General features: G+C 43.1%; 1 protein-coding gene across 3 annotated transcripts in view; it reads right to left on the reverse strand.

Annotated features, from left to right (window-relative positions):
- Positions 1–1,283: 1,283 nt before the first annotated feature.
- Positions 1,284–26,187, reverse strand: part of RNF152 (ring finger protein 152) — a 59,137-nt gene continuing 34,233 nt past the window's right edge. Inside the window, exons 1-2 of one of the 3 annotated variants that reach the window (XM_075062810.1) lie at positions 25,490–25,552; positions 1,284–5,056 (exon numbers count right to left, since the gene is read on the reverse strand). In XM_075062810.1, coding sequence (XP_074918911.1) covers positions 4,273–4,884 — 612 coding nt within the window. In that variant the 5' untranslated portion in view covers positions 4,885–5,056; positions 25,490–25,552 and the 3' untranslated portion in view covers positions 1,284–4,272. Of the gene's footprint in view, positions 5,057–25,489; positions 25,553–26,187 lie in introns of those variants that run through there. The other 2 variants (XR_012655305.1, XM_032764419.2) reach the window with 2 other exon arrangements.

A 26,187-nucleotide genomic window follows, 5' to 3' on the forward strand; every position in this document is an offset into this window, starting at 1 on the left:
GGTGCAGGTAGGGAAGTGACGCATACCTGCCTGCACAATACATGTTCAGGCTAATGCCAATAATATCTCACTTTTGTAAGAAATAAATTCACTCACAAATTTTAAAATCACTTGAAAATCTTTGTAGCTCTGTAGTCATTAGATGTAATTTCTACTCAAAAATCAACTATTTAACAACAACAACAACAACAAAACTACTACCCCCCCAACACACACACACACCCCTTTTGAAAACTTGCCACAGCCCATACTTAAAAAATCTGTCTTGAGGAACACAGCCAAATGCTAGTTTTGGTTACACAAGTGTAAATACAGAATAATTCCACTGAGTTACTCACTGTGCTGTTCATTTTAAGGTGAAGAACTAGAGAAACCATAACTCACTTAATGTATTCATCTATTCCTGCTAATATTTTATTCATACCAACCTTCATTAATAAAGATGAAACTTTAGACTCACGATTGCTCCCTGTTTACAAAACTACTATGCTTCTTTCCATATCATCTAAGCATGATCAATCACTTACTACACAATTTTCTAAAAAAATTGCACATACCAAAATTGCATATTTTGAATTTGTAAAATTCACTGAACAAACTTTCACAAAGTGAACCCTATTTCTGTTGCCCAGCAAAGCACAAGCTAAAAATGGAAGCTGAGACCTTTAAAATAAAAGAAGCTGTACTCTCCAGTAAACAATCAAGTAATACACCTTCATAAAGGTTGTCCAAAAATGCAGGTGCATAAATAACTTCAGGCAAGATTTAGTATAAATAATGTTTGCTCAACTAGTACTTATGCCATAAAAAAATAAAAGTTTGTCTTCCTTTTTCAAGAACTGAGTAGTGATCAAAAGAGTCGCTGATATACAAGGATTAAGAACCTACCCAGGAGCTGATCATTTTGGCATGAAATTGGTGCAGAACTGGGATATTATGTGAGTTTAAATGTTTTTCCTGGGAATAATTTCTCTAACACATTTTGCAAAGTCATAGTCATAGATAGCTGTCTCCTTTCTGAATGCCAGGTCTTGGACTGAGGACTATAAAACGGAATAGACCACATTGCATTTTAAAGTATGACTATTAACCTACTTGAGAAATGGTCTAACACTGTACATTGCAATATACTACAGCTCATTTCTACATTCATCAGCATAAAGCTATGTGATCTAACATGATATGAAGGTTGCAAAATTTCAATGCCAGTCGCACTGCCTAAAACAAAGAAGAAACTTCCCCCATAAAATTATATTTTTGAATAGGCATTAACCCACAAAAAATGTTGAGGTTTTATTTATTGCACTCACACAAAAACTGTAAAACAGGCAAATATCAGAATCAGAAGTTAGGTCAGCCATGCATTTCAGCAGGCTCTGAATAGTATAAGAAACTCACATTAACCAAACAATGCACTGTGTTAAGTAATACAGTATGGTGTTCTAGTCAGATGATGCCTACATCATTAATACCAGATTAAACCCCATGTTTGCCTGTTATGAAATGTGTTATGCAGTGTAGCATTTTAACCTAATTTCTGGTTTATCCTTCCAACTACACTCTCTGTGTGGGGAAGGAAAACCAGCACCTTTTATGAGAGACATTATTTGAAAAGATCAAGAGAACCTGCTTTGTCAAGAGCTTCAGTTAGGCATTTTATGGTCATTCCAATGTTAATATTATTAGTATTGTACTCACAGGGCCTTCTACTCCACTGTCTTGCATCTTGTCTAGCCATTTACACTTGTGCTCAGTGAGTGCAAAATCGGTGTCAAGCACAGCCATTCTGATCTGGTAGCATTTCATGCCCACTCTCCTCACCCCCCCTCACGTGCTGCGAGGGTAGATGATTACAAGGGGCGAGGCAGTAGAGCAGAATGTCCTCTAACTGTATTCTAGCATGGAGTCTTATGAAGGCAGAAATATTAGCCGGCTACAGCTCCATTACATGCTAACATGTAACATGGATGTAAATACAGTTTTCCTTGCAAGACGATGATACAGATTAACAATTTTAATACCGCATGCGTTTGGAATTAATATCCCTTCCTATTACACTCCACATTCACTGATGTCCAGGCGCATAATGTTTATAATAAGTGTTTGTAAACTAGGTTCTCTGCATATTGCATATGGTTCTGCATGTGCTCTTCTTGGTAGATAAAAGGAGGTAACAAATGTGTCACCTCTGGGGTATTTTCTTTGTTATGCCCTCACAAATGACAGTAGTTAAAGGCAGGCACAGTGCACCAGGAGCTTTAAATTCACGCGTAACCTTACATATATAATTTAACAATCAGGCATATATATGCCATTTTTTAGAGAACAGACATAAAGCAGAGGAGAGAGAGAGAGAAGAGAGAATCTAGCACTAAGGAAGATATGTGCTCTGTATTTTATTTTCCAATGAGAATGATGTTCATAATGAACCAATTTTTCCTCAGTTGCACTGGTGCAATACCACTGACTTCTTTTATGTGCCTAACTCAGTTGAAACAAGGTTCTCCAGTGTTATTACATAGGGTTGAATCATCTCAGATTAACTATTAGAAAGCATATTAGTAATAGATTAGAGGTCATTGTTCACTGTGCTTACACCTATGTAATTGTTCATTCTTCACACTAGCAATACAAATCAGGCAAACCAATAGTTTTTTTCTACCCCAAGTCCCACTCTGACCCTTAAAAAAAAAAAAAAAAAAAAATCAAACAAATCCAGACTTTCAGCCAGATTCTGATACCCTTACTCATGCTGAATACCTTACTCCGCAAGAAGTCCCACAAAAGGTGATGAACTGTCTTGTTAGGTGAGGTGTTAGCATAAGTAGCCTAATCTGGCCCTTTATGAGCAATCAATTGCAGTCACGTGAGCTTTGTGATGTCAACATGCAGTAAAAAATATATCATTTCCTTTTGAAAGTTTCACACTTGGCCCTAAGAGTAGCAAGGTTTACATCACTGAAAGGAGGCACAGGGCCTGATTATGATCTCACACAGGTTTTACACCAGTGTGACTCCAGGCAATTAGGAGAGGCAGCATAGTCCAGTGGATCAAGCACTAGTCTTGGACTCAAGATCCTTGGGTTCTGTTCCCAGTCCTGCTACTGACTTGATCTGTGACCTTGGGCAAGTCTCTTTCCCCTCTCAACCTGTTCCCCATCGTTGGTCTGTCTTATCTATGTAGAGCATGAACCCTTTGAGATGAGATATTTGTACAATGCTTGGCACAATGAGACCTCAATTTCTGTTCTGTCATCTAGGCATCCATGGAGTTACTGTCAATAATGACACAGCTGCAACTATGACTGAACATGGAGGCAAGGCTGGTCCCATATTCTAAAAATCAATTTGCTATCCAGTCCTTGCAAGAAACATGTCCAGCACTTCTATGACCCATCTCTTCACTAATCTCCAGGGAAACCAGAGCTTGAGAAGCCTGTCTGACAGACCAGAGGTGAAACAGCATGTCCAGTGTTTACACTTCAAAGCCATACTTCACGACAGGGCTTTGGCTGCACTTTTAGGTAGCCCTATTTGTTCACTTTATTGCTCCTCTGCTTGGATCTTGCTTTAACAAAACACTTGGAAAGAACACTTCACTACAGGTGGAAACAAAATGAAAGTATATGACAAAACACACATCAGATACGAAACACAAATTGCTTGTAAAATGTTTCCTTTTAAAAACTATTATGCAACTTTCTAACTTATTTTAATTAATGTGCAATTTAAAATATTTAAAAAGCCTTACTAACTAAATGAAATTTTTTTTACAGTTCCCTTTCACCTCCCATTAAAAAAAATATGTATGGACTGGCATTGGACTATCTTTACTGAGTCTTACACTGATTCTCATGTTTAATTCTACTTATACATATAGCATTTTGATTTTAATCTACTGCATTTAAAGACAGAGTGATCATATCATATACTTTTACAGTATAACCAGCTAAATAGATGTCTTTAGTCTCATAACATGATAAAAATCATTAGAAGTTACAGTCCATTTGATCAGTGAGGATGGTGACACATGCAGTCTTCCTCAATGCAGTTACCATCAGATGCTCATTATGATTTTCTCTGTACTTTGCTGAGAGGTCTCACATTTTGCCTTTTAGGACTGCCTTTAGACTGTAAAAACAGCTGTCCATGTCAAGCATTCTGTAGTCATTGGTCAATGTTGCAGTGCATCATCTCACTCGAGCCTGTCATCACCACCACCTTCCCAACCCCATAATTATCCCATTGGAGTATTCTGGGAGCAGACTCTTTTCAGCCACAGGAAATCACAGTGAAACGCTTGGAAATGCAAGACATATTGTGGAGAACAATACCAAGGAGAAAGACCAAGACGCACGCCACCAAGATCACAGTGCAAACACCTGACCAGGTGGAGCTTTTCACAACGCCCCTCCTGTCTTGCTCCTCCTCTCCGACTTCCTGCGGGATCCCTCCTTGCAGGGGCTGCTGCTCGGTTGGGATTGTCATCACAGTGACAGACTTTTGCTGACTACCTGGCAGGAGGCGACAGCCAATGTCTCCTGGCAACAGTGCTCTCTCCTTGGAGATTGGCAAGGGCAACATGTAGCACCCATTGCTAGGAAGTTTGATGAAGACTGGGGTGTGCTCTGAAGTATGGGGAATTGCAATCACAGCAATCACCTCTGGGTCATCAGGCAGCTGGGATACAGAAAATCCCGGTGGCAGTTTAGTGATACCTCGGCACCAGGGACATCTCAGGTCCTTCTGGCTTGTCCTCATCTGCTGAAGGCAAACAGAACAACAGGTATGCTTACAGTCCAGCAACTTGGGCCTCCGTCGGGGGCTGTAATAATTGAAACAAATTTGACATTCCAGCAGAGAGTCCTGGGACAGTGTCTCCATTGTAGCCCTAATGGAGAAAACACCGAGTATCTTACAGAGTCTTGCCGTATAGTCCAAAATCTGAAGCCTGGTGTAGTTCCTCTCTTTCCACGACTTCTTCCTTTTAACTCATCAGTGAAGGACAGTGGTTAGGAAGTTTGTAGAAGAGCATCTGACTTTAATCTTTTGGTATCTGAGCAAAACAGAAAATTCAAATGAACCAGGTTAATTGGGAAGACCAAACAAAATGCAGAGAAAAAAAAAAAGATTTTAAAATGCAGGAGAATAGAATCTGCACCTCTTAAAATGATTAATAACTAGTGTCCTTTTTTAGAGCCAAATTTTCAGGTCAATCTTTACTAGGCTTCCATTTCTGTAGCTACATGTAACCACCAACACAATTTTGCAATGGCAGTTATGCCCACAAAAATGGAGGCTAGAGTCTGAAACCCTGGCCCTTAGCTTATTTTTCACTTAACACATTTTTAGAATTTCCCAAATATTTCTGAACCTTAATAATAATTTCCAATTAAGCCTTTAAACCCTTAAGAATTTTTAGCTATTTCCATCCACTACTATGTCTGTACATGAGATAAGTAATGCAAATGCTTAAAAATAATAAGTTTTTCTAGGCACCTAAGTTATGCCAGTAAAACATATGCATGAATGAGCAAACAACTAACTACACTGGTGTGACCCTAAAAACCCTCGATGCCAACTGACAAAGGGAACATTGTTCTGTCACAGTAACTCTTGACAGGCCTGACAAACTCACTACACCTAACACTTTGCTTTAATAGCACTTACCAAAAAAGGATCAAGTGAGGTTTCTAATAAAAGCTTATGTCATATTGATACTCAAACATTGTGAGATGTACTTACAGATGATATTTAAGGAGATGTGTGTGTATGTACTGAAAATATGTTTTAGAGACTGTGTCCCAGGCTGGGTAGGCAAACAGGTTTTTGCCAGACAAAGAGATGTATCTCCCTCGGTAGATTACGCATCCTAAGCCAACACAGCGAGATCCCCATTTTGCATACAACATGAAGCCAGCACACCAGGGAATGAATCACAAGAGGATCATCCTGACTCTGTGAGCAACAAAATGAGTTCGGGAGTATGGGGGGGGAAAAGGAAAAAGACATTTTGTTATCCTTCACTGAGGAAGCAAAAAGGACAGTGCTTTCTGCATTCATTGCAGAAATGGGGGATTCCAGCCAGGCTGGCTGAAGAAGCTGGGGAACTGCTTTAGGTGAGAAAGTACTTTAGACAGAGGTTTTAGCCTGATATAGTTAAGTTTAGGCTCTAAGAAACATGTTATACTTTTGTTTTATATGTAAAAATTTGTGTTTCCATCATTGTCCTTATTCACTTTCTCTTAAATTTTAGTCTTTGATAATAAACTTATGATTGTTTTCACTATAAATACACCTCAGTGCTGTGATGTTATATTGGAGCTGATATTCATTCAGCTGAATCAAACAAGCGGGTGCATGCACTATTTCTCTGGGGACAGCTTAGATGGTCATTTCTGTGAGTGTCCAGTGACAGGGTCTGGACTCTACAGGGGAAGACTTCAAAAGGGATTGGTCTGCACCTGTTATTAACCTTGCAAGGCAAAGAAAGAGCTGAAAGAGCCCTCAGGAGATAGTTTGGGTGGCTAATCAACTGGCGGTGTCAGGCAATAGTGTAGCTAGGGGGGGAAGCGGGGCAGCGGCCGCTTCCCCACTGAGCCTTGTCAATTTCTTGGCATCTTTTTACTCACCTGGGGAGCGATCAAAAAAAAAAAAAAAAGGCACCACCCACTGTGGCACTTTTATTTTACTCACCCACTGACGTTACAGGTCTTCAGCGGCACTTTGGCAGCAGGACCTTCACTCGCTTCGCAGGTCTTCAGTGGCATTTCGGCGGTGGGTCCCTCAATGCCACTGAAGACACCCAGAGCGAGTGAAGGGCCTGCCGCCAAAGTGCCGCTGAAGACTCGGAGCACCGCCAGGTGAGTAAAAGGACAGCAGCACTGCTGGGTAAGTAAAAGTGCCGCAGCAGGTGGTGCCTTTTTGATCATTTCCCCTGTTCCCTCCACCTGGCTACGCCACTGGTGTCAGGAAGTGGACACCCAGTTAAGCACGAGCAAATCTTCCTCTCGTTGAGGCAGGGGAATAAGAAGGTGACGCTGACTCCTGGCACCCCAAGAAGGCATCCCAACTGAGAAATGCATATTTGTGTGCAAATAAAAAGGAACTACCAGCTTTTCAGTAACATTAACTCTTTGCATAGCTACAAGAATACTTTGTGAGCAGAGCTGGGGTTCTTTCCTTTGAAAATGTAGCCCAATAACATCAATGGAAATTGAGCTCAAGACTGCAAGCAGTATATGACCCAAGGATGGCACTATACTAATGCACTATATTACCATATTAAAGAACAAATATTTATTAATACTGTTCTCCAGCATTAATAATTGTACTGGTTCTATTTATTTTTCAAGATGATTCTTTGAAGTTTCCACCTATTTCTTAGTTCAGTACATTAAATATCATTTGTTTCCTTCACTATTGTCCTATGGGGTTTTTGTTTTGTTTGCCTGTGATTTTGCAGGGCTTGTGAGGCATGGGGTAGGGACATTATATTTTTCATAGATTTAATCCCAAAAGGGACCACTGTGAACATGTAACCTACTATATAATACAGGCCCTCCGACTTCCCTGAATTAATTCCTATTTGAACTAGAGCATGTCTTTTAGAAAAACATCTATTCTTGATTTTAAAATTGCCAGTGATAGAGAATCCACCACAGCCATCAGTAAGATGCTCCAATGGTTAATCATCCTGACTGTTAAATAACTACACCTTATTTCCAGTCTGAATCTGTCTAGCTCCAAATCCAGCCAGTCAGTCTAGCTATGCCTTTCTCTGCTAGATTGAAGAGTCCATTTTCCAATTTTTATTTCCCATGTAGGCAGTGGTGAGCTGGAGCCAATTCGCACAGGTTCACAAGAACAGGTTGTTAAATTTAGAAGCTGGTGTAGAACCAGTTGCTAAAGGGGTGGCTCGGCTTCCCTAGGAGGCAATTTAAAGGGCCTGGGGCTCCAGCCACTGCTGGGAGCCCCAGGCCCTTTAAATTGCCACCAGAGCCCCACTGCTGGAGCCCTGGGGTAGGGCTGTGGGGCTCTGGGGGCTATTTAAAAAGTCCGGGGCTCCAGCTGCTTCTACTGCCCCAGCCCTTTAAATAGCTGCCAAAGTCCCCCTACTATTCCAGGTGGCTATTTAAAGGACCGGGGCAGTAGAAGCAAGGGAGTCGCAGACCCTTTAAATAGCCCCCAGAGCCCTGGGATAGCGAAGGGCTCTAGGGGCTATTTAAAGGGCCAGGGACTCCAGCTGCCTCTGCCGCCCTGGTCCCTTAAATAGTCAAGAGATCCCTGCTGCTTCCCCAGGGCTCCCGCGGCTATTTACAGGGCAGGGGTTGTAGAAGCAGGGAAGCCCTGACCCTTTAAATAGCCCCTGGAACCCCGGGTTGCTGCTGCTACCTTGGTGGGAGAGAGGGGGAGAAACTTGCGGGTTCTGAGGGGGTGCAGTTGGGGGCAGGACGTGGGGCGGGAGACAGGCACATGGGGCTTGTACTGTACTCATGGCGCGGTTCCCTACTGGGTCTTCAGCAGCACTTCAATGGAGGGAGGGGGTGTCTTCACTCGCTCCGGGTGAAGGGCCTGCCCCTGAAATGCTGCCGAAAACCCGGACTGAGTGAAGGACGCACACACACACACAGCCAAAGTGCCGCTGAGGACCCGGTAGGGAACCGGTTTTTAGGATTTTGGGAGCTCATCACTGCATGGAGGTACTTATAAACTGTGATCAAGTCAACTCTTATCCTTCTTTTTCTTAAACTAATAGATTAGTTCTTTGTGTCTATCACTATAAAGAATGTTTTACAATCCTTTAATAATTCTCATGGCTTTTCTCTGAACCCACTCGAATTTATCAGCATCCTTCTTGACTTGTGGGCACCCGAGCTGGACCCAGTATTCCAGTAGCAGTCACCTCACTGCCAAACACAGCGGTAAAATAACTTCTACTCCTACCTGAGCATCGCACTGGGAACTCTGTTTAGCTGATTATCCACCATGACGCCCATATCATTTTCAGAGTCACTGCTTCCCCAGCATAGAGTCCTCCATTCTATAGTATGGTCTATATTTTCTGTGCCTCCATTTGGGAGTACTAAAATGTGTATTGTTTGCTTGCATCCAGTTTACCAATCGATCCAGATCTTTCTGTATCAGTAACTGTCCTCTTCATTACTTACCACTCCCCCAATCTTTGTGTCACTTGCAAACTTTCAATGATGATTTTGGTTTCCCAAGGTCACTGATAAAAATATTATATAGCATAGGGCCAAGTACTGATCCCTGTGGGACCTCACTAGCATCACACCGCTCAGTAATAACTACCTGTTTACCATTACATTTCGAGATGTGTCAGTTAGTCAGGTGTTAATCCATTTAATGTATGCCATGTTAATTTTATATCATTCTAGGGGTTTTTAATCAAAATGTCTTGCAGTACCAAGTCAAATGATTAACAGAAGACTAAATATATTACATCAACACGATGACCTTTATCAACCAAACATGTAATCTCATAGAAAAAGGCGACAAGTCAGTTTGACAAGTTAGTTATACCTTTCTGTCCCTGCCCACTTCACTGTATTTAAGAATATTCTTTAAAGGAGTCAGTTTGCCTATGTTTGTGGAGACGACTTTTAAATAAAAGTATTTCCTAGTCAGTACTAATGGGTAAATAACAATAATTAAACACTTGCGCAGTGATGTTCGTGTTTTTCCTATAGTAGTTTCCCAAGACTGAATTATCAGTCAAGGCTTGTAGCTGTGAGGAGGATTTTTCCTTCTCATAACATTTTCTCCCTCCTTCTCTTTCCAGTTCATACAACTGGTCACAATACCCTATTTAACATGTAACATTATAGTTAACTATCCCAGAGATGATGGAAATAAAGGATGGAAATATAGGAGTGAAATACTGGATTAGGCCATAGGGCCATTCATTCCTGTATCCTGCCTCTGGCAGTGGCCAATATTTGACACAAAAAACAAAATGTGTGCAGTGGGCCACATCCTCAGTTGTCACAGATTGATACCACTCCACTGAAGTCAGTGGAACCAGGCCAATTTACACCAGCAGCAGCTCTGGCTCACAATGCGTCTTACCAACCTCTCAGTGATTATATTGACACCAAAACAACCCAGAGCAGAACTGGGCCAAAATATGTATCTTATGGAACCAAAATGATGATCACAGAAATTGACACCTGCGTTCCAATGGTTAAAAAAAAAAAAAAAAGATTTGCTTTTCAAAATTGGGCACATTGGTCGTAATGAAAATCTTTGTACGTGAAAGAAATACTTCACAAAGCAGCTACACTTCAAGCCGTATAGATCTCAGATGTGACTGTAAGGGACAGCCCCTGCAAAACGGGAGCATCAGGAAGCATTCTGTTCAATGAAGAATGAGTGTAGGCAAGGCAGAGGCAGCTGCACTTTCATAGAGTGCTCCTTGCTCACATCCACTGGTCAATGCATAAAAGAGGGAATCATAATCACCCACGGGGCTCATAGACTGAACGTGTGTGTTGCCCTCACATAGGTCACAGACTTACCTGTGTCCTTTCCCTCCTCTTCCCTCCCCCAAACTGGCACACCTGTGTAAGAACCAAGTACAATCTGACCAATCATGGGGGAACTGGGTAGAATAAGTAAAAACTTTCAAACTAATAAAAATAAACTTGAGTGAATTCTTTGGGCAGATCTTAAGAGTGTGGATGCTTGGGGGAGTGTCGTCTGTTTTAATAGGGTACAGGAGCTAACTGTTCATACTATCAATGTACATAACTCTGAGATAAAAAAAGTTAAAGGTACAGTCCAGGTTATACACAGATATCCATTAAAACAAAAAAATTACAACAACAACATGAGAACATTGAAGCTATGAAAGCTCAGAAACTCAGCTGGTATAAGTCAATATTGCCACACTAAGATTCTGGCCCCCAAATTTTGGAAGTCAGGAAATTAATTGGTGAAGATCCACAAAATATCTTTGATCCTATTTGGCACTCATTTACACTAGGCAGGGGCGGCTCCAGGCATCAGCACGCCAAGCGCGTGCTTGGGGCGGCAAGCCACGGGGGCGCTCTGCCGGTTGCCACGAGGGCGGCAGGCGGGCTGCCTTCGGCGGCTTGCCTGCGGAGGGTCCACTGTCCTGCGGCTTCAGCAGACCTCCACAGGCAAGCCGCCGAAGGCAGCCTGCCTGCCGTGCTTGGGGCAGCAAAATGCCTAGAGCCGCCCTTGATACTAGGGTATCTCCATTGACATTACTGGAGTTAAACCCAATTTATATTGATGTAAATGAGATATGAATCAAGCCCCTTATCTCTGATCCTCTATTCCTGTCCAGTACTGTAGTCGTATCTACAAGTACTATCAACTCAGTGACTCAGCATCTTATATCTGACCCAGTGTCTCTGTGTGGTATTTCAGTCGCTGCAAGCATAGAAACGGGTGGAGAATTCAGAACTTAGCAACAAAATAAAAGTCACCTTCAGGCAGAAACTAGGCTAAGAAATTTTCATCCCAAAAGGTGTGAAAGTTTTGGAAAGTTATGAGCAATTTAAAGGGAGTGGGATAGAATGGAAACCCTTATAGAATTGTAATTAGAGGCTCACAAGTTGTACAACATACTGTGTAAAGACTAATGAAAGCAGTAGTGACTTCATTTGCAGGAGATTTTCTACTGATAAATAATAAAACTCTCTCTATTATAGGTAGAGCGTAACCCTGGAAATGGTCACTTCTGAGCATGTCTTTAAATGTCATCTTATTTACAGCCACACATATTATATGGATATAGTGGGGTGGCCAAACTGTGGCTCACAAGCCACATGTGGCTCTTATATGGTTAAAGTGCAGCTCATGGAGCCTCCCACATTCTCCCCCATTCTCCACCTACCAGACTGGGAGGTGTGGGGAGCTCAGGACCTCTGCCTTGCAGCAGGGTGGTGGGCTTCTGACCCGAGGGGCAGGGGTCCCTGGGCTCAGGACTTCAGAAGGAGCAGGGCAGAATCCCTGAGCCCCAGCAGGTGCTCCCCAGCTCTTAACTTTCTTCTGAAGATTCTTCTGTTGTTTGCGGCTCGGAGGGTCAGTAAGTGTTTGTGGTGCTGAACCAAACAAAAAAGGCCTCAAAATGTGATCAAAATATTTTGAACAGGCCAGCTAGAATATTCAGTTAGCCTAATTCCAGGTGAAGATTGCTTAGCAACATCTAAGAATGGGTTAAATATTAGTCTCTGTCATCTAACCCCTTGGTCTCTACTGCAGCAGAGTTCCCGATATCATTTTGGAGGTGCAACATTTGACATAATGGCAGCAAAATGAGTAATTTTACCTCAAAATATACCGAAGCCCCACAACACTCATTCATTCTGCCACAGCTCAATTTTAAAAAGTAAGTCATCACCTGTAGTCAGAATTAAATAGGGAAACAGTTACCACCCATTTGGCTCACTGTGCGTTGGTGAGGACAAAAGGTAAATCACATGAGATCTTACAACATTTATGTACCATTTCAGTTTAATGAATGTGTCAAGAGTTAGTGTTCCAACTGAGAGCTTCTTCGGCCCTGGATTACTGCCTATCTAAATGAATTCCTTAGAGTTTGTAATCAACATGCTTCCTAAATAAGGCAAAAGGTGCCGAGTTATCCAAAATGAACAGCTGGTCCAAAGGTTTGTCAGGTTGGACTCTTCCCAGAGCAGAGATTTGCACAGCCTGTGGAGCCAACCAGGTCTCATATGAGGGCATTGCTGACTTCAGCGTCAGTCAGAAATGTTGTTTTACCATTAGTTGCTCTGATTATCGAGTGACAGCCAAGAAAAAGTTGCTGACAGAGAAGAGCCAGTAAAGACTGTCAGAGGTAGCTATCGGACTCTGAAGGAGAAGGGGAACATGACAATGGCCTAGTCTACACTTCGCGTTTAAACCAAATTTAGCAGCGTTAAACCGATTTAACCCTGCACCCATCCACACAATGAGGTCCTTTATATTGATATAAAGGGCTCTTTAAACCGGTTTAAAGGTTTAAAGAGAGGAGTAGCACTGAAATCGGTATTGCCATATCGGATTAGGGTTAATGTGGCCGCAAATCGATGGTATTGGCCTCTGGGCAGTATCCCACAGTGCACCATTGTGACCGCTCTGGAAAGCAATCTGAACTCGATGCACTGGCCAGGTAGACAGGAAAAGCCCCATGAACTTTTGAATTTCATTTCTTGTTTGCCCAGCGTGTTGCTCTGATCAGCATGGGTGACGATGCAGTCCCAAATCCAAAAAGAGCTCCAGCATGCACCATACGGGAGATACTGGATCTGATTGCTGTATGGGGAGACATCTGTTCTACTCAGAGCTTCCGTTACAGAAGATGATGCCAAGCATTTGAAAAAATCTCCAGGCTATGATACGAGTCCACAAGGACACGTGCTCTGTGTGGACACATAACGGAAAGCCAAAGAATCATACTGGACACCATAGGAAGGGAGGAAGGGGAGGCTGGGCAGCAACTGCCGCGTATCCAAAGTTTTTCGTGGAGTCTCCTCGAAAGCAGCTTGGGCATTCTGGTGAGTCCCAACCTTGCCGAAAGGTCCAACAAACATTGTCGCCTAGTAGTATCGGGGCATGTTCATCATTATCCTCCATCCCTCAATGAGAAAAAAATCATTCTTCACCGCATTTTTCAGTGTCACCGTCTCCACTGGATGCTCGCTGGTAGAAATGACTGGTGTTGCAGCGCTAACAGCAGCATCCTTCTCCCTCCCTTCCCGGTGGCAGACAGTACAGTACAAAATGACTGATAGCCGTCCTCATCATCATCCCATGAGTGCTATCTTAGCTGGCCTTGGCACAGAGGTCGGCCCGGGGGCGCCTGGCGTGAAAAGGGAATGGACGACCAAGATGTAATAAAGATGCTTGGGTATAACTGTCCTTCCACATAGCAAGCTGGAGCCTGAGCTCCCATCAGCCCCGCCTCCTTCCCCCCCTCAGCTACATGATCATAAGAAAGAAACCAGATTCTTCCAATAGACTTAGGACATCAATAGCGTGGGAAGAGCATGACGTATCCTCTCCACCCGACTCTATTATACGTCGACCGAGACTATCATAGCAGCTGGAGGCTTCCTATCACCCGCAACTTCTATCATCCCACTAAAAACTCAGTTGGTTTCGTATCCTGCAATTCTTATTACTTCATCCACACAAATGGAGCAGACACTGCCACGTAAACGGTTCTCGGAGAGGGGTGAGAAGGAGTAGAAGGCTATCAGAAGGGTGGTGTGTTGCCAGGGCACCCCTAGACGACATAGGCATCAGCTCATATCTTCTGCGGATATCTGGGGATCTGATCCCAGGAGCGCGGCTGTGCTCTCGCATCTCCTAGTAGAACTGTTGCCATCAATATGTCTCGCCAGACTTAGACTCTAATTGTTAAGACGAAAACATAAAAAGGGGAATGACCGCGGGAAGTCACTTCACCTCTTTTGGCCATCATCGCACACGCAGTGCGACCTCAGCGAGGCCAGCCAGGAGCACCATGACAGCAGCAGACAGTACAAAATGATTGATAACCATCATCACCAATTCCCAATTGCAAGCAGTACAAAATGATTGAAAACCGTCAATCTCATTGCAAATTACAAAGCGGACCAGTGCAATAGGGGTGGTACCATCTCTGCTACCTTGCAAAAGGCAAATGGAATGAATGCTTGCTCTGTAGACACTGCAGTACCCACCTCTGTCAGCGGCATCGAGTACACATACACGTGTGACTAGGTGACAAAAGGCAAAACAGGCTCCATGGTTGCCATGCATGGCGTATCTTTGCCAGGGCAATCCAGGGAAAAAGGGCAACGAATGATATCGCTGTTTGCTTTCACTGGAGGAAGGATTGAGTGTACGAACATTACCCAGAATCACCCGAACAGCGGTTTTTTGCACGATCACGCATTGGGATCTCAGCCCAGAATTCCAATGGGTGGGGGAGACTGCGGAAACTACGGGATAGCTACAGGATAGCTACCCACAGTGCAACGCTCCAGAAATCGACGCTAGCCTCGGTACATGGACGCACACCGCTGAATTATTGTGCTTTGTGTGGCCACGTGCACTTGACTTTATACAATCTGTTTTACAAAACCGGTTTATGTAAAATCGGAATAATCCTGTAGCGTAGGCATACCCAATGAAATCAGATAGAGACAGAAGCAACTGGAATTATGTTTAATAACCCTGAATGGTGCAGATCTGAGACACAACTAGTAATATTAATAAAAACTAACGGGGTATGAAAATCCACAAGCAACAAAACAGAAGTGTCAGAAAGGTGCAGAAGCAGATGAGAACCAGAGAGGAATATGTAAAGCAGATGAATCCTGCAATGGGAGATCAAAGTGAAATGAAAGAATGGATGGCTGAGAAAGTGACAGAACCACCCCCCCACACACACCAAGAATTCAGGCTGTTATCTGGAATAGGTAACAGTTTTTAAGATTTGAGAAAGAATGTGTGATTAGAGAGCAATGGAAAGGCAGAGCTCTAAAGATGCTACAATAAATAACTGCGGTTTTCCAGGCTTGACATGTACTCAACTCGTGCAATGTCAGAGACCCAGGCTGGTCTCCAGACTCTCATTCCTTGGGTCAACAGGAAGTTAGAAATGATAAGGTGCCAACTTCCTGTTTCCACAAGCAATAAGGAGAGACTGGTATTTCCTGCTCTTTTTGCAGCCAGTTGCAGTGTGGGATGGTATTGCAAAAGATAGAGGTAGAATTCATAAGGCGTATGTTGCAGCTAATGCAATACATCTGGAGAAACTTGATAAGAGAACATGGAAAAGGAATGGCAGATCGGAGCAAAATTAGGCTTACTGCAGTGAAAGATCTGCAAGAACCCTAGTTAGACTGGCCCAGAACTGACCCCAGCAACAGGATCAGGTGGATCTTTGGGCCAACTGCAAAAAAATAAAGAGAGTCTAGTGTGTGCAATGAGATTTGGTCAATCAATGGAGAATACAATAGTATTTATTTGCCTGTTAACATAATAATCCTGTCATGTAAGCATGATATCAATGATATTGGGCCACTGAAGTCAAGGAGAGTTTTCCATTGATTTTTTGAATGGATTTTGGCTCAGGCCTACAGTTAAGAATTATTTTCATGCACACTTCATAGCTTAGTCAAGGTTCTAAATTATACGCCTCTACCCCGATATAACGCGGTCCTCGCTAGCCAAAAATCCCTACCGTGTTATAGGTGAAACCCCATTACATCAAGGTAGTGGCAGCAGGGCTCCAGCGGTGATTTAAAGAGCCTGGGGCTCCCCACAGCAGCCAAAGTGCCGAGCCCTTTAAACCGTTGCCAGAGCCCCGCTGCCGAAGCCCAGGGGTAGCGGTGGCAGGGCTCTAGTGGTATTTAAAGAGCCCTGGGCTCCAGCTTCTACAGGGAGCCCAGGCCCTTTAAATTGCCAGCGAGCCCTACTGCCGCAGCTCCGGGGTAGCAGCAGCAGGGCTCCAGCGGTGATTTAAAGGGTCCGGGGCTCCCTACAGCAGCTGGAGCCCAGGGCTCTTTAAAGCGTTGTCCGAGCCCCGCTGCCAGAGCCCCGGGGTTACCATGCTATATGCAAACCTGTGTTATATCGGGTCGCATTATATTGGGGGTAGAGGTGTATAAACTTTAAAACCTTTGAAAAATAAATTTAAAAAAAAAATTTGTATAATGAAATTCAATATGCAGAAGATTAAATATAACAACACATTTCAAAGGCTGATTTATGGACATTGATATGCCACTGACAGCTTCAAACTTTGGACAAATTTATGCATGCACATATATACCATACAGCAAGGTTAATATCAAACTTTTAGCAAGGGAGAGTATTATAGCAGTTCACCTTTATCAAGGAAGGTTTATTATGTAAACTCCCCAAACACATTAAGCATTCTTTGAAAGCATTACAGAATACATATGATTTATGATGAAGAGAGTTCCATTAATTTCAGGTGCCCTAAGGCTAGAATGCAGATATGGGGGAACAGCCTTTTTTCAACAGGGGAACTAATTGCTAGAATCATCTGCCCTCAGATATGAAAGGAAGTGTCTTCTGGAGTATCTTCCATTTAGCGAAGATGGGAAAATTATGTATTAAAAAGTTTGGTAATGTTTTCACATTTGCGCACGTTTCAAATAATGTTATATTCTAGCTTTGCTGTTGTTGTGCATACCTGGTGTTTACTATCTGATTTTCTCAGATCTTATTTATGTAACTAAGTAACTGAGAGCATCACAAACATTAATGAATGTTTTCCTCCCAGCACCTTTGTTAGTGCGTATTATCCTCTTCAATACCCAGGGAACGGAGGGACAAAGAAAAGAAGCAATTTGCTCAAGATCACACAATAAACCTGCAGTAGTAACAAATGCAACCCAGATTTCTTGAGTCTGAGTCCAAGGCCTTTCCCACACCACCACCCTTCAACTCATGAAGCATGTCTCAGACAGAGGTCGCAAAATTACAAATAGAATCTTTGGGGCAGATTCTGAGTTGTAATCTGGAAGCACAAACAAGCTGGAAGCAGATGGATTTTCCCAACCACAAGATTTCCCGAGCATGGGGGAGTCCCCAGCTGACAGAGAATCCACACAGCACACAGGGGCTTTTCCATTGCTTCCAGTGCACACATGAGCTTTCCCATTGACTTTGAAGTCAGTGTGAGCCTGTGAGCTGGTACTTTACAAAACCTGCCCTAAAACACAATTCACATGATACAGAATCCTGTGGTTTGGTTTTATGAGCAAATAAATTAACAACGGGACAATAAAGTTAATCACACTTTGTTCTTAGACTCGGCTACTCCCAGGGTTCCTCCCTCCAGATCACTCAAGCCCACACCTGAGATCCTCCCTGTCTGAATAGTTATTCACACTTGTGTAGAGTGAGTATAAAGAGAACACAAAATGATGCTATTCTAATTTGGTATCATTTTATACCCAAGAGGCCAGATTCTCAGCTGTTTAATTGTCATAGTTCTATTGACTTTAATTGAGCTATGACAGTTAAAACAAGTTGAGGTTCTGGCCCAATTTCCACAAGTATATACGACTTTGCAAGTGAAAGGTAGTGGAAAACCAAGACCACTGAAACTGTACTTGAGACTGGACATTTCTAAGGGCTAGCTACAGCCTGGCTTTGAAGAAATGTTGGCAAATATGCAAAAAATTTCCCCCTGCATGGGGTGACTGAAGCGGAAGCTGACCAGAATAGTAGGCACGGCCAGGAAAAAGCAGACATGGACGGACTGTCTATCCCAGCCAGTGTAAAGCTCTCTGAAGTTGCTCTACTTTATGCCAGTAACAGGGGTCAGGGGCATGAGAGTAGCTTGAAAGTGTAGCTCAGACACAGCCCAAGAGCTGGGCCTAGAGGTTTCCCTTGTGGAAAAAAAGTGAGACAAAAACAAACTCTGAAGTTTACAGCTACAGCAACATGATGCAAATTCTTCTATTTGCCCTCACTGACCTTTTTCCTCCAGCCTGTTATCTGCAAACCTAGAGAAACTCTCAAAATGTTCACATTCCCAGGTTCCAAGAGTTCATTTTGGTTAGTCATCACTGAGAGTAAGCAGCACTATTCCAACAGCAACAGTACTAGACACCTGTTATGTTCCTGTTCACCAAAACATTGATATGCTTATTCCCGTGGAGTCAAAACATCACAATTAGAGCTGGATGGAAATTGTCAGACAAAATATTGTCAGAAAATGCCAGTGTACCCAAATCAAAACATTCCATGAGAGCATGCAGATTCTGAGGAAATTCCAACAGAAAACAGGCAGGTTCCCTGCCAGTTCACTCACTAAGCTTCTCAGCAGCTGGTGGACTGCTGGGGAGCCCCAATTCCCAGGTTCCCAGCTCCTTGGCAGCTTGGGTTCCCAGGATCCTCAACAGCCCTTCCCACCATCAGACTTGGGACTTCCTTCCCGCAGGAGCAGCACGGGCAGATGGAGACCTGGGACAGGTTGCAGTGGCACCAGTATGTTGCCAAATTGGAATATTTCCTTGTGTGTAAAATTGCACGGTCTGAGGTTTTGTTCCAATTCAAAATGAAACAAAATGTCAAACCCTTGCAATTTTGCTCAGGATGGATATTGAATTTTTCACCCAGCTCTAAGTAAACCCATACAGTCTTATCATTCTTCTCCGTCCTTTGTTGTCTTATCTTAATTATGTCCTAATCACTCTAAAAACACAGGAGAGAAGAAAATAAATCATCTCTCCCACAGAATCAGAAATTCACTTGATACTTCTGGTTAATTTTAATAGGAATGATTGGGAGTGGAAGGGAGTGAATTTATTCCACAACCATTAGAAGTAATTTTTGTTCAAGACATCAGAAGTAGGTTACCAGTAAGAAATATTTGGAGGCTGTCCCAAATATACTGCCACAGTCCTGCAGTTGGAGATTTGTCTGAATAAGGACTGTAGGATTTGGTTATTTTGTGCTCTAAGATACAGTTTTTGATTCCAATGCAATATCTTCAAGGAGTTTTTCATTTACACCATGAGAACGCTGTAACACTGAAAGCGCGATAGCTGTTTACTGCAAGATTCCCTATTGTTTCAGAACAAGAAAAAGAGATACCCACAAGTAAAGCACTCTCTCTCACCTGTGCTTTAGAGAACCTTATTAGTTAGATGAGAGTTCCCTCTCCCATTAAAGCTCTGTGCTTCATCTGACATTGACGGAGTCTTACTGATACCAGAAGAGAAACTTAATTAAATGCATCAGCTCTCTCTCTCTCTCTCTCTCTCTCACACACACACACACAGATTTTGGTATTTTACTTACACCGCAATAAATCTAAAAGGGAGAGATCTAATTTAAAATAAATCTATGAGACACACATACCTCACCAATATAGGTCAGTGGGTGGTTGAGCTGGAATCAGCTTGAATTAATGTATAAGACAGTCAGTCTAATACATAAGAGAATTCTCCAGCTCTGGGATTATTGAATGACTTATACTAAAACTAGGTCAAATCCTACCTGCAAATAAGCCCAAACAATGGAGCAAAGAAGGGATTCAATGCTAACATAGTTCGCACAGGGTCTAGGATGCTGCAATTTCACAGGTACCTAAAGAAACAATGCCTTTCAAATGAGAGTTTAATTGTGGCAATTCAGCTCTGTTTTCCTGTCACCAAGGCCATGTCTACACTATCTGCCAGATCGGTGGTAATAATCGATCTATCGGGAACTGATTTATCGCATCTCGTCTAGATGCAATAAATCAATCCCCGAATCAACGCCCGTACTCCACCTCAGCAGGAGGAGTAAGCGGAGTCAATGGGGGAGCTGCAGGGCAGCATAGCTGAAGTTGCATATCTTAGACTGATCCCCACCCCTAGTGTAGACCAGCCCTAGACTACTACACTTGCTTTCACACACACAAAGCATGATTTCCTGAGGAAGTGATTCTGGGACCCACAAAACTAAGCAGCTAGGTTCATGCCTAACTAAGCAGTTAGGTTATTCTGGTGAATTTGTTTTCTTCAGCTGATGGGAAATGAAGCAATAGGACTAGAGGCACAAAAGAAATACATTTTTCCCCAGCCAGCTGATAATCACATTAGATAGGATCATGATAAGAGCAAATGGAGTTACAGATTTCATGATGATAGTTAAAAGAATTCTTTCTCTTTAGATCATGACTAAATGAAATCATTTATCAGTAGGAGTTTTTCTTTTTAATGTATTTTTTTTCCTTTTTCCTCTGCTTTTGTGTGAATTTAGTGCTTGTGAACTGTATTGAGAGTCCAAGAGATCAAAGTCTTCTTTTTACCTAGAGAACAGGTGTAGCATGAGCTATAACCCTCTAGGAGTTTGTCTTCACAAGAAAAAAAAAATATATTTAGGGCCCTACAAAATTCAAGGTCCATTTTGATCAATTTCACATCACAGGATTTTAAAAATCATAAATTTCATGATTTCAGCTATTTAAATCTGAAATTTCAGGGTGTTATAATTATAGGGATCCTGATCCAAAAAGCAGCTGTGGAGGGTGTTGCAAGATTATTATGGGAGGATTGTGATACTGCTACCCTTACTTCTGTGCTATTGCTGGCAGCGGCACTGCCTTCGGAGCTGGACAGCAGTGGCTGCTGGCTGGGAGCCCAGCCCTGAAGGTAGAACCACTGCCAGCAGCAGCACAGAAGTAAGGATGGCATGGTGTGATATTGCCGCCCTTACTTCTGCGCTGCTACCTGCAGAGCTGGGCCCTCAGTATGCGGCCGCCCCTCTCTGGCCTCCCAGCTCTGAAAGCAGCAGCACAGCAGTAAGGGTGGCATGGTATGGTATTGCCACCCTTACTGCTGTGCTGCTGCTGGCTGGGCACTACCTTCAGGGCTGGGCAGCCAGCCAATAGCCGCCGCTTTCCATCTGCCCACCTTTGAAGGCAGGGCAGAAGTGAGGGTGGCAATACCATGACCCGACTAAAATAACCTTGCGACCCCAGTGCAACTCTCTTTTGGGTCAGGACCCCCAGTTTGAGAAACTCTGGTCTCCCCATGAAATCTGTATAGTCTAGGGTAAAAGCACACAAAAGACCAGATTTCACAGTCCTTCATGAGTTTTTCATGGCCTTGAATTTGGTAGGGCCCTTTATAGAGTTAACTAACATGAATCCTTAAGGTTGTACTCTAACACCCTCTAATTTTCTAGTGCAGACAAGCTCTGGCAGTGAGCTAGTACTTCACTCTCCACACCTTTTCAGTCCCTAACACCTCGGCTAATACTGCCAGCTAATACCAGTTGTGGTGGTGGCTCTTGTGATGTACAAACTAGCTTTCTGCAAATTGGACTGAGATCAGCAAACTTGTTTCCCGCCAGAGAGCAATTGCCTGGTAACAACTTTTGGCACCTGATATTATTAATACTTTGCTCACTTTCTAATTTAGGGTCCAGTCCAGCTCCTGCTGAAATCAATAAGAATCTTTCCCTGGATTCCAATGAGAGATGGTGCAAGCCCTTGCTGAATAAGTGTTTACTGTCTCCAATTTCCGAGTGATCTGTTATCTGGATTTCTAACACCATCTCTCCCCCAATAAAACCCCTTTTAAAAGATCTAGTAGGATATACCCCAAATCCAAAATTATTTCATGTTTTATAATCAAAAGATGCCTACCCTGGCTATTGACATTCTATAAGGTCCCAGTTCAGCCAGATCCTTAAGCACATGCCTACCTTTAAACATGCAAGAAATCCTAATGAAATTTTTGGGACAACTCACATGCTTAAAGTTAGGCGTGCCTGGAGCGGCAAGCCATGGGGGGCGGCCTATCAGTCGCTGTGAGGGCGGCAGGCTGGTGGCTTTTGGCGGCGCGCCTCTGGGAGGTCCACCAGTCCCACAGCTTCAGCAGCAATTCGGCAGCGAGGACATCGATGACGCAGCACCAGCAGACTTCCCACAAGCAAGCTGCCAAATCCACATGACCAGCAGACTGTCCGCAGGCGCGCCGCCAAAAGCCGCCTTGCCTGCCATACTTGGGGCGGCAAAAACATAGAGCCATCCCCGACAACAGTAATACCCAGTAATCACAGAAGAGATATTCCACTCTCTCCCTCTGAAAACACACACCCCAAGGCAACTGCACCTTCCCCCGGAAAGCTGGAGCTAATAGGGTGGGCTTTGCATCGTGCCCTACAGTTTAGCCATTTCAGAGCAAAGGGAGGGGAATGAATGCCAAAGGCGAGAGGCCCTCACAGAAAATCCCCACAAAGTCAACTGAAAGACTCCCATTGACTTCAATGTGCTTTGGATCTGGCCCAAACAGATGGGGAGGAAGGGAGGGGAATCTCTAGCTCCAAGCATCTCCACTGATCCGCAACTGAAGCAGCATCACATGTGGAAAAAGGCATCTCTCAAGTAGGTAATATAGCACTCTCCTGTTCGTGGCCATGACTAAAGGCTAAAGGCTGTTGGAGACAAGCCTGCCATGTGCATAGTATCACAATTTCACTGTCAGGAGAGAGAAAGATAAATTAGATACCTGAAGGCTGAGCTCAGAGCTGCAAGCTGCATAAGCTCTGACAATCATGCTTGAAGAAAGCCAGGCATTCTGAAGTTCAAATTCAAAGGAGCACTAAAATAAACAATCCCTGTAGGCATCACTGTAAACCTACAGTTGCACTGCTTCCTGGACACTGTATTCGATTCTAACGTTCATTCATTTGCTTTAGCCCATGGACACTTCAGCTGCAAGGCATTTATCAGAACTGCCAATGTTCTCCAAGTCATATCTCATTCTCTACAGAGAGTTTCAAAGTTCAGGCCAGATGATGCCCACTGTATTTCTTTCAATCGGATGCAATCAATGGTTGGCTGCTTTCAAAATCTCCTATTTTTGGCTATATTTACCCAAATTCATTGGATTTATACTGTTTGTGAGAGGGAAATGGCATGAGTGAAAATATTAAGAAAAGGCTGTATTATACCTCTTGTTTTGGGGCCTAACCCTGCAGTGTTGACAGACTGGCAATTTACCAGCACAGGATTGGGTTCTTGGCTAGCCTGAAGAGTACAGCAAAGGAAGTAATGGATTTAGAAAACTTAGCAAAAACAGATCCTCTACCCTAAAGATGCCATGTGCCCCAATTTACCAATTTTACTTTAAACTACCGCTCTTGGAAACCACACTGCACTTGTGAGCTAAACTTACTTTTGGTTTATTGTAAGAAAGGGTAAAGATTTAACTAGGAATGAGAGAAAGTGATGGGAACAAATGGTTACAATACAAAACAAAATCATAACACGCACACCTGGGTCTATACTTTTTAATAGCTGCCTTTTCCAGCTAACAAAGTAGGTTCCTCCCTCCCCACAAAAACTGCTTTGTCTGTTGAAGAGCTGGCTGGTTTCACAAGAACAAGGATCCAAACATTCATGAAAACACTCCCACTCTACCAGTGTCTGTGAATGGATCCAGAAGATCTGTGTGATACTGAATCTTATTTCCATAGTCATATTCAGGGTGATCCACCGTCCTGTAACATTTCTTTTTTACTTGTAAGTGGTGTTGACTGTTAGCAGTTGCCTCTGGTGATTTTTCATTGAAAGTTTAAAGGCTGATCTCCACTAGGAATTTACAGGGGCAGAGGGTGGAGAATCCACATTCCTAGGAGATATTGCTATACCAACCTAACCTCTGGGGTAGACAGCACTAGGTCAGTGGAAGAATTCTTCTGTCAACCTAGCTACTGCCTCTTGGGGAGGATGAGCACCTACACCAATGGAAGAACCCCTGCGTTAGCATAGATAGTATCTACACTGAAGCACTACTGCTGCACCTCTGTAGCATTTTAAGTATACACTTAGCATTGTGCAAGGCTAAACAATTGAACCTTGATTTCCATCACCAGCTAAACAGGGCAGGGTGACAAATCCTTCCTGCCTGAATGTACCATCACCAAGACACATTATTATCCCCTACTGAATAATTTTTGTTCCAAGTCCATAAAGCATACTTTCATATACAAATACATTATTCCTCAAATATTACCCACACATTCATCACAAAATGATTATGAATCTCAGCAAGTTATGAGCTTTCTGTAGATACCTTACATGTTACTCTTTATGGAGAAATATCCTGTAAGACATGCGTTTGGTGTGATGAGTTTGTCAGGTCTGAGACGAGAGTAGTTTGCAAAGAACAGGAGACCCTTCTCTTAGAAAAGTCTGTGTCAGAATCATTCCCATCAGTTTACTGGGTAAAACATCCACCTGATGTAAACTTACTATTGTTTTCCTCAGATCCCAGAGAGGTCAGGTCCCAGAGAGGAGACCCAACTGGGGAAGGCACAAAATTCCAGGCTATAAGCATCACAAGTGAAAAAGGGTTAGTTCATGAAGTAGTCTTAAGAACTAAAGAGTGATCTCTGTCCTCAAACTGGTGGGGTTAACAGTTACAGGTAAAGCCCAAACTGGCATTTGGTGCTTAAACTTGGATTGTAGCAGTATGCCTGTCTGGAGCAATAAGGGTGAGAAAAATATTCAGGACTTTTTTTTTAAACCCATAATCAAAGTACTATATACAGAAAATGATCCTTAATTTAAATAGCATTGAAAAGTGCAGGAGTGCGGGGACTCAGCCAGTATTCATGATCCAAAGCTGACATAGCCAGAATGCGTCCTCATACATGCCCATGGAGTATATGCAACAAAGTGTTGTCCTTGTAGAACAATACAATTAATTGCAGCATGAAGCGCATATGGCTTAACAGACAATGCTGAGATCTAACTGGTTACTATAACCAAGTTATAAGATTAAAGTGACTTTTCAGCCTGGCAGGATAAAATAATCTTAAAGGTGAGCTGGGGAGAACAAAAACACTCCATTTTGTACCCTTTTTGCTCTGTTTATGACATATAAAGAAGGCACAACACATTCTTTTTAAAATGTTTGGTTTTCTTCGGCTTGCTTTACATTATAAATATCAAGTCTTGACTTACTTTCTTTTGCTTGAAGACTCCTTGGGAGACCTCTGAGATCACAAGTGACAAGAAACTAAAACCTGAGCAATGCAGAAGGAGAGGAATTTTTAGGGCTTGTCTTCACTACCAAGTTAACTCAAGTTACTGTTTGAGTGTTGCCCCTATCGCAAGTCCTATCCATGCACGAAAAGGGGCAAGAGGTCCGGGGGGGGCAGTCAGAGGACAGAGAGCAGGCGGGGGTTGGATGGGGAGTGGGAGTCCCAGGGAGCGTGTCAGGGGTCAGGGATGTGGATAGGGGTCGGGGGGGTTGGATAGGAGGTGGAGTCCCGGGGGGGCAGTTTGGGTTGGGGGGTCATAAGAATGTAAGAACAGCCATACCAGGTCAGACCAAAGGTCCATCTAGCCCAGCATCCTATCTATCGACAGTGGCAATGCCAGGTGCCCCAGAGGGAGTGAACCTAACAGGCAATGATCAAGTGAATCACTCTCCTGCCATCCATCTCCATCCTCTGACAAACAGAGGCTAGGGATACCATTCCTTAACCATCCTGGCTAATAGCCATCTATGGACTTAACCACCATGAATTTATCCAGTTCCTTTTTATACACTGTTATAGTCCTAGCCTTCACAACCTCCTCAGGTAAGGAGTTCCACAAGTTGACTGTGCGCTGCGTGAAGAAGAACTTCCTTTTATTTGTTTTAAACCTGCTGCCTA

This window comes from Chelonoidis abingdonii, chromosome 2 (genome assembly GCF_003597395.2).
Source record: "Chelonoidis abingdonii isolate Lonesome George chromosome 2, CheloAbing_2.0, whole genome shotgun sequence".
In the NCBI taxonomy this organism is placed as follows: domain Eukaryota; kingdom Metazoa; phylum Chordata; order Testudines; family Testudinidae; genus Chelonoidis; species Chelonoidis abingdonii.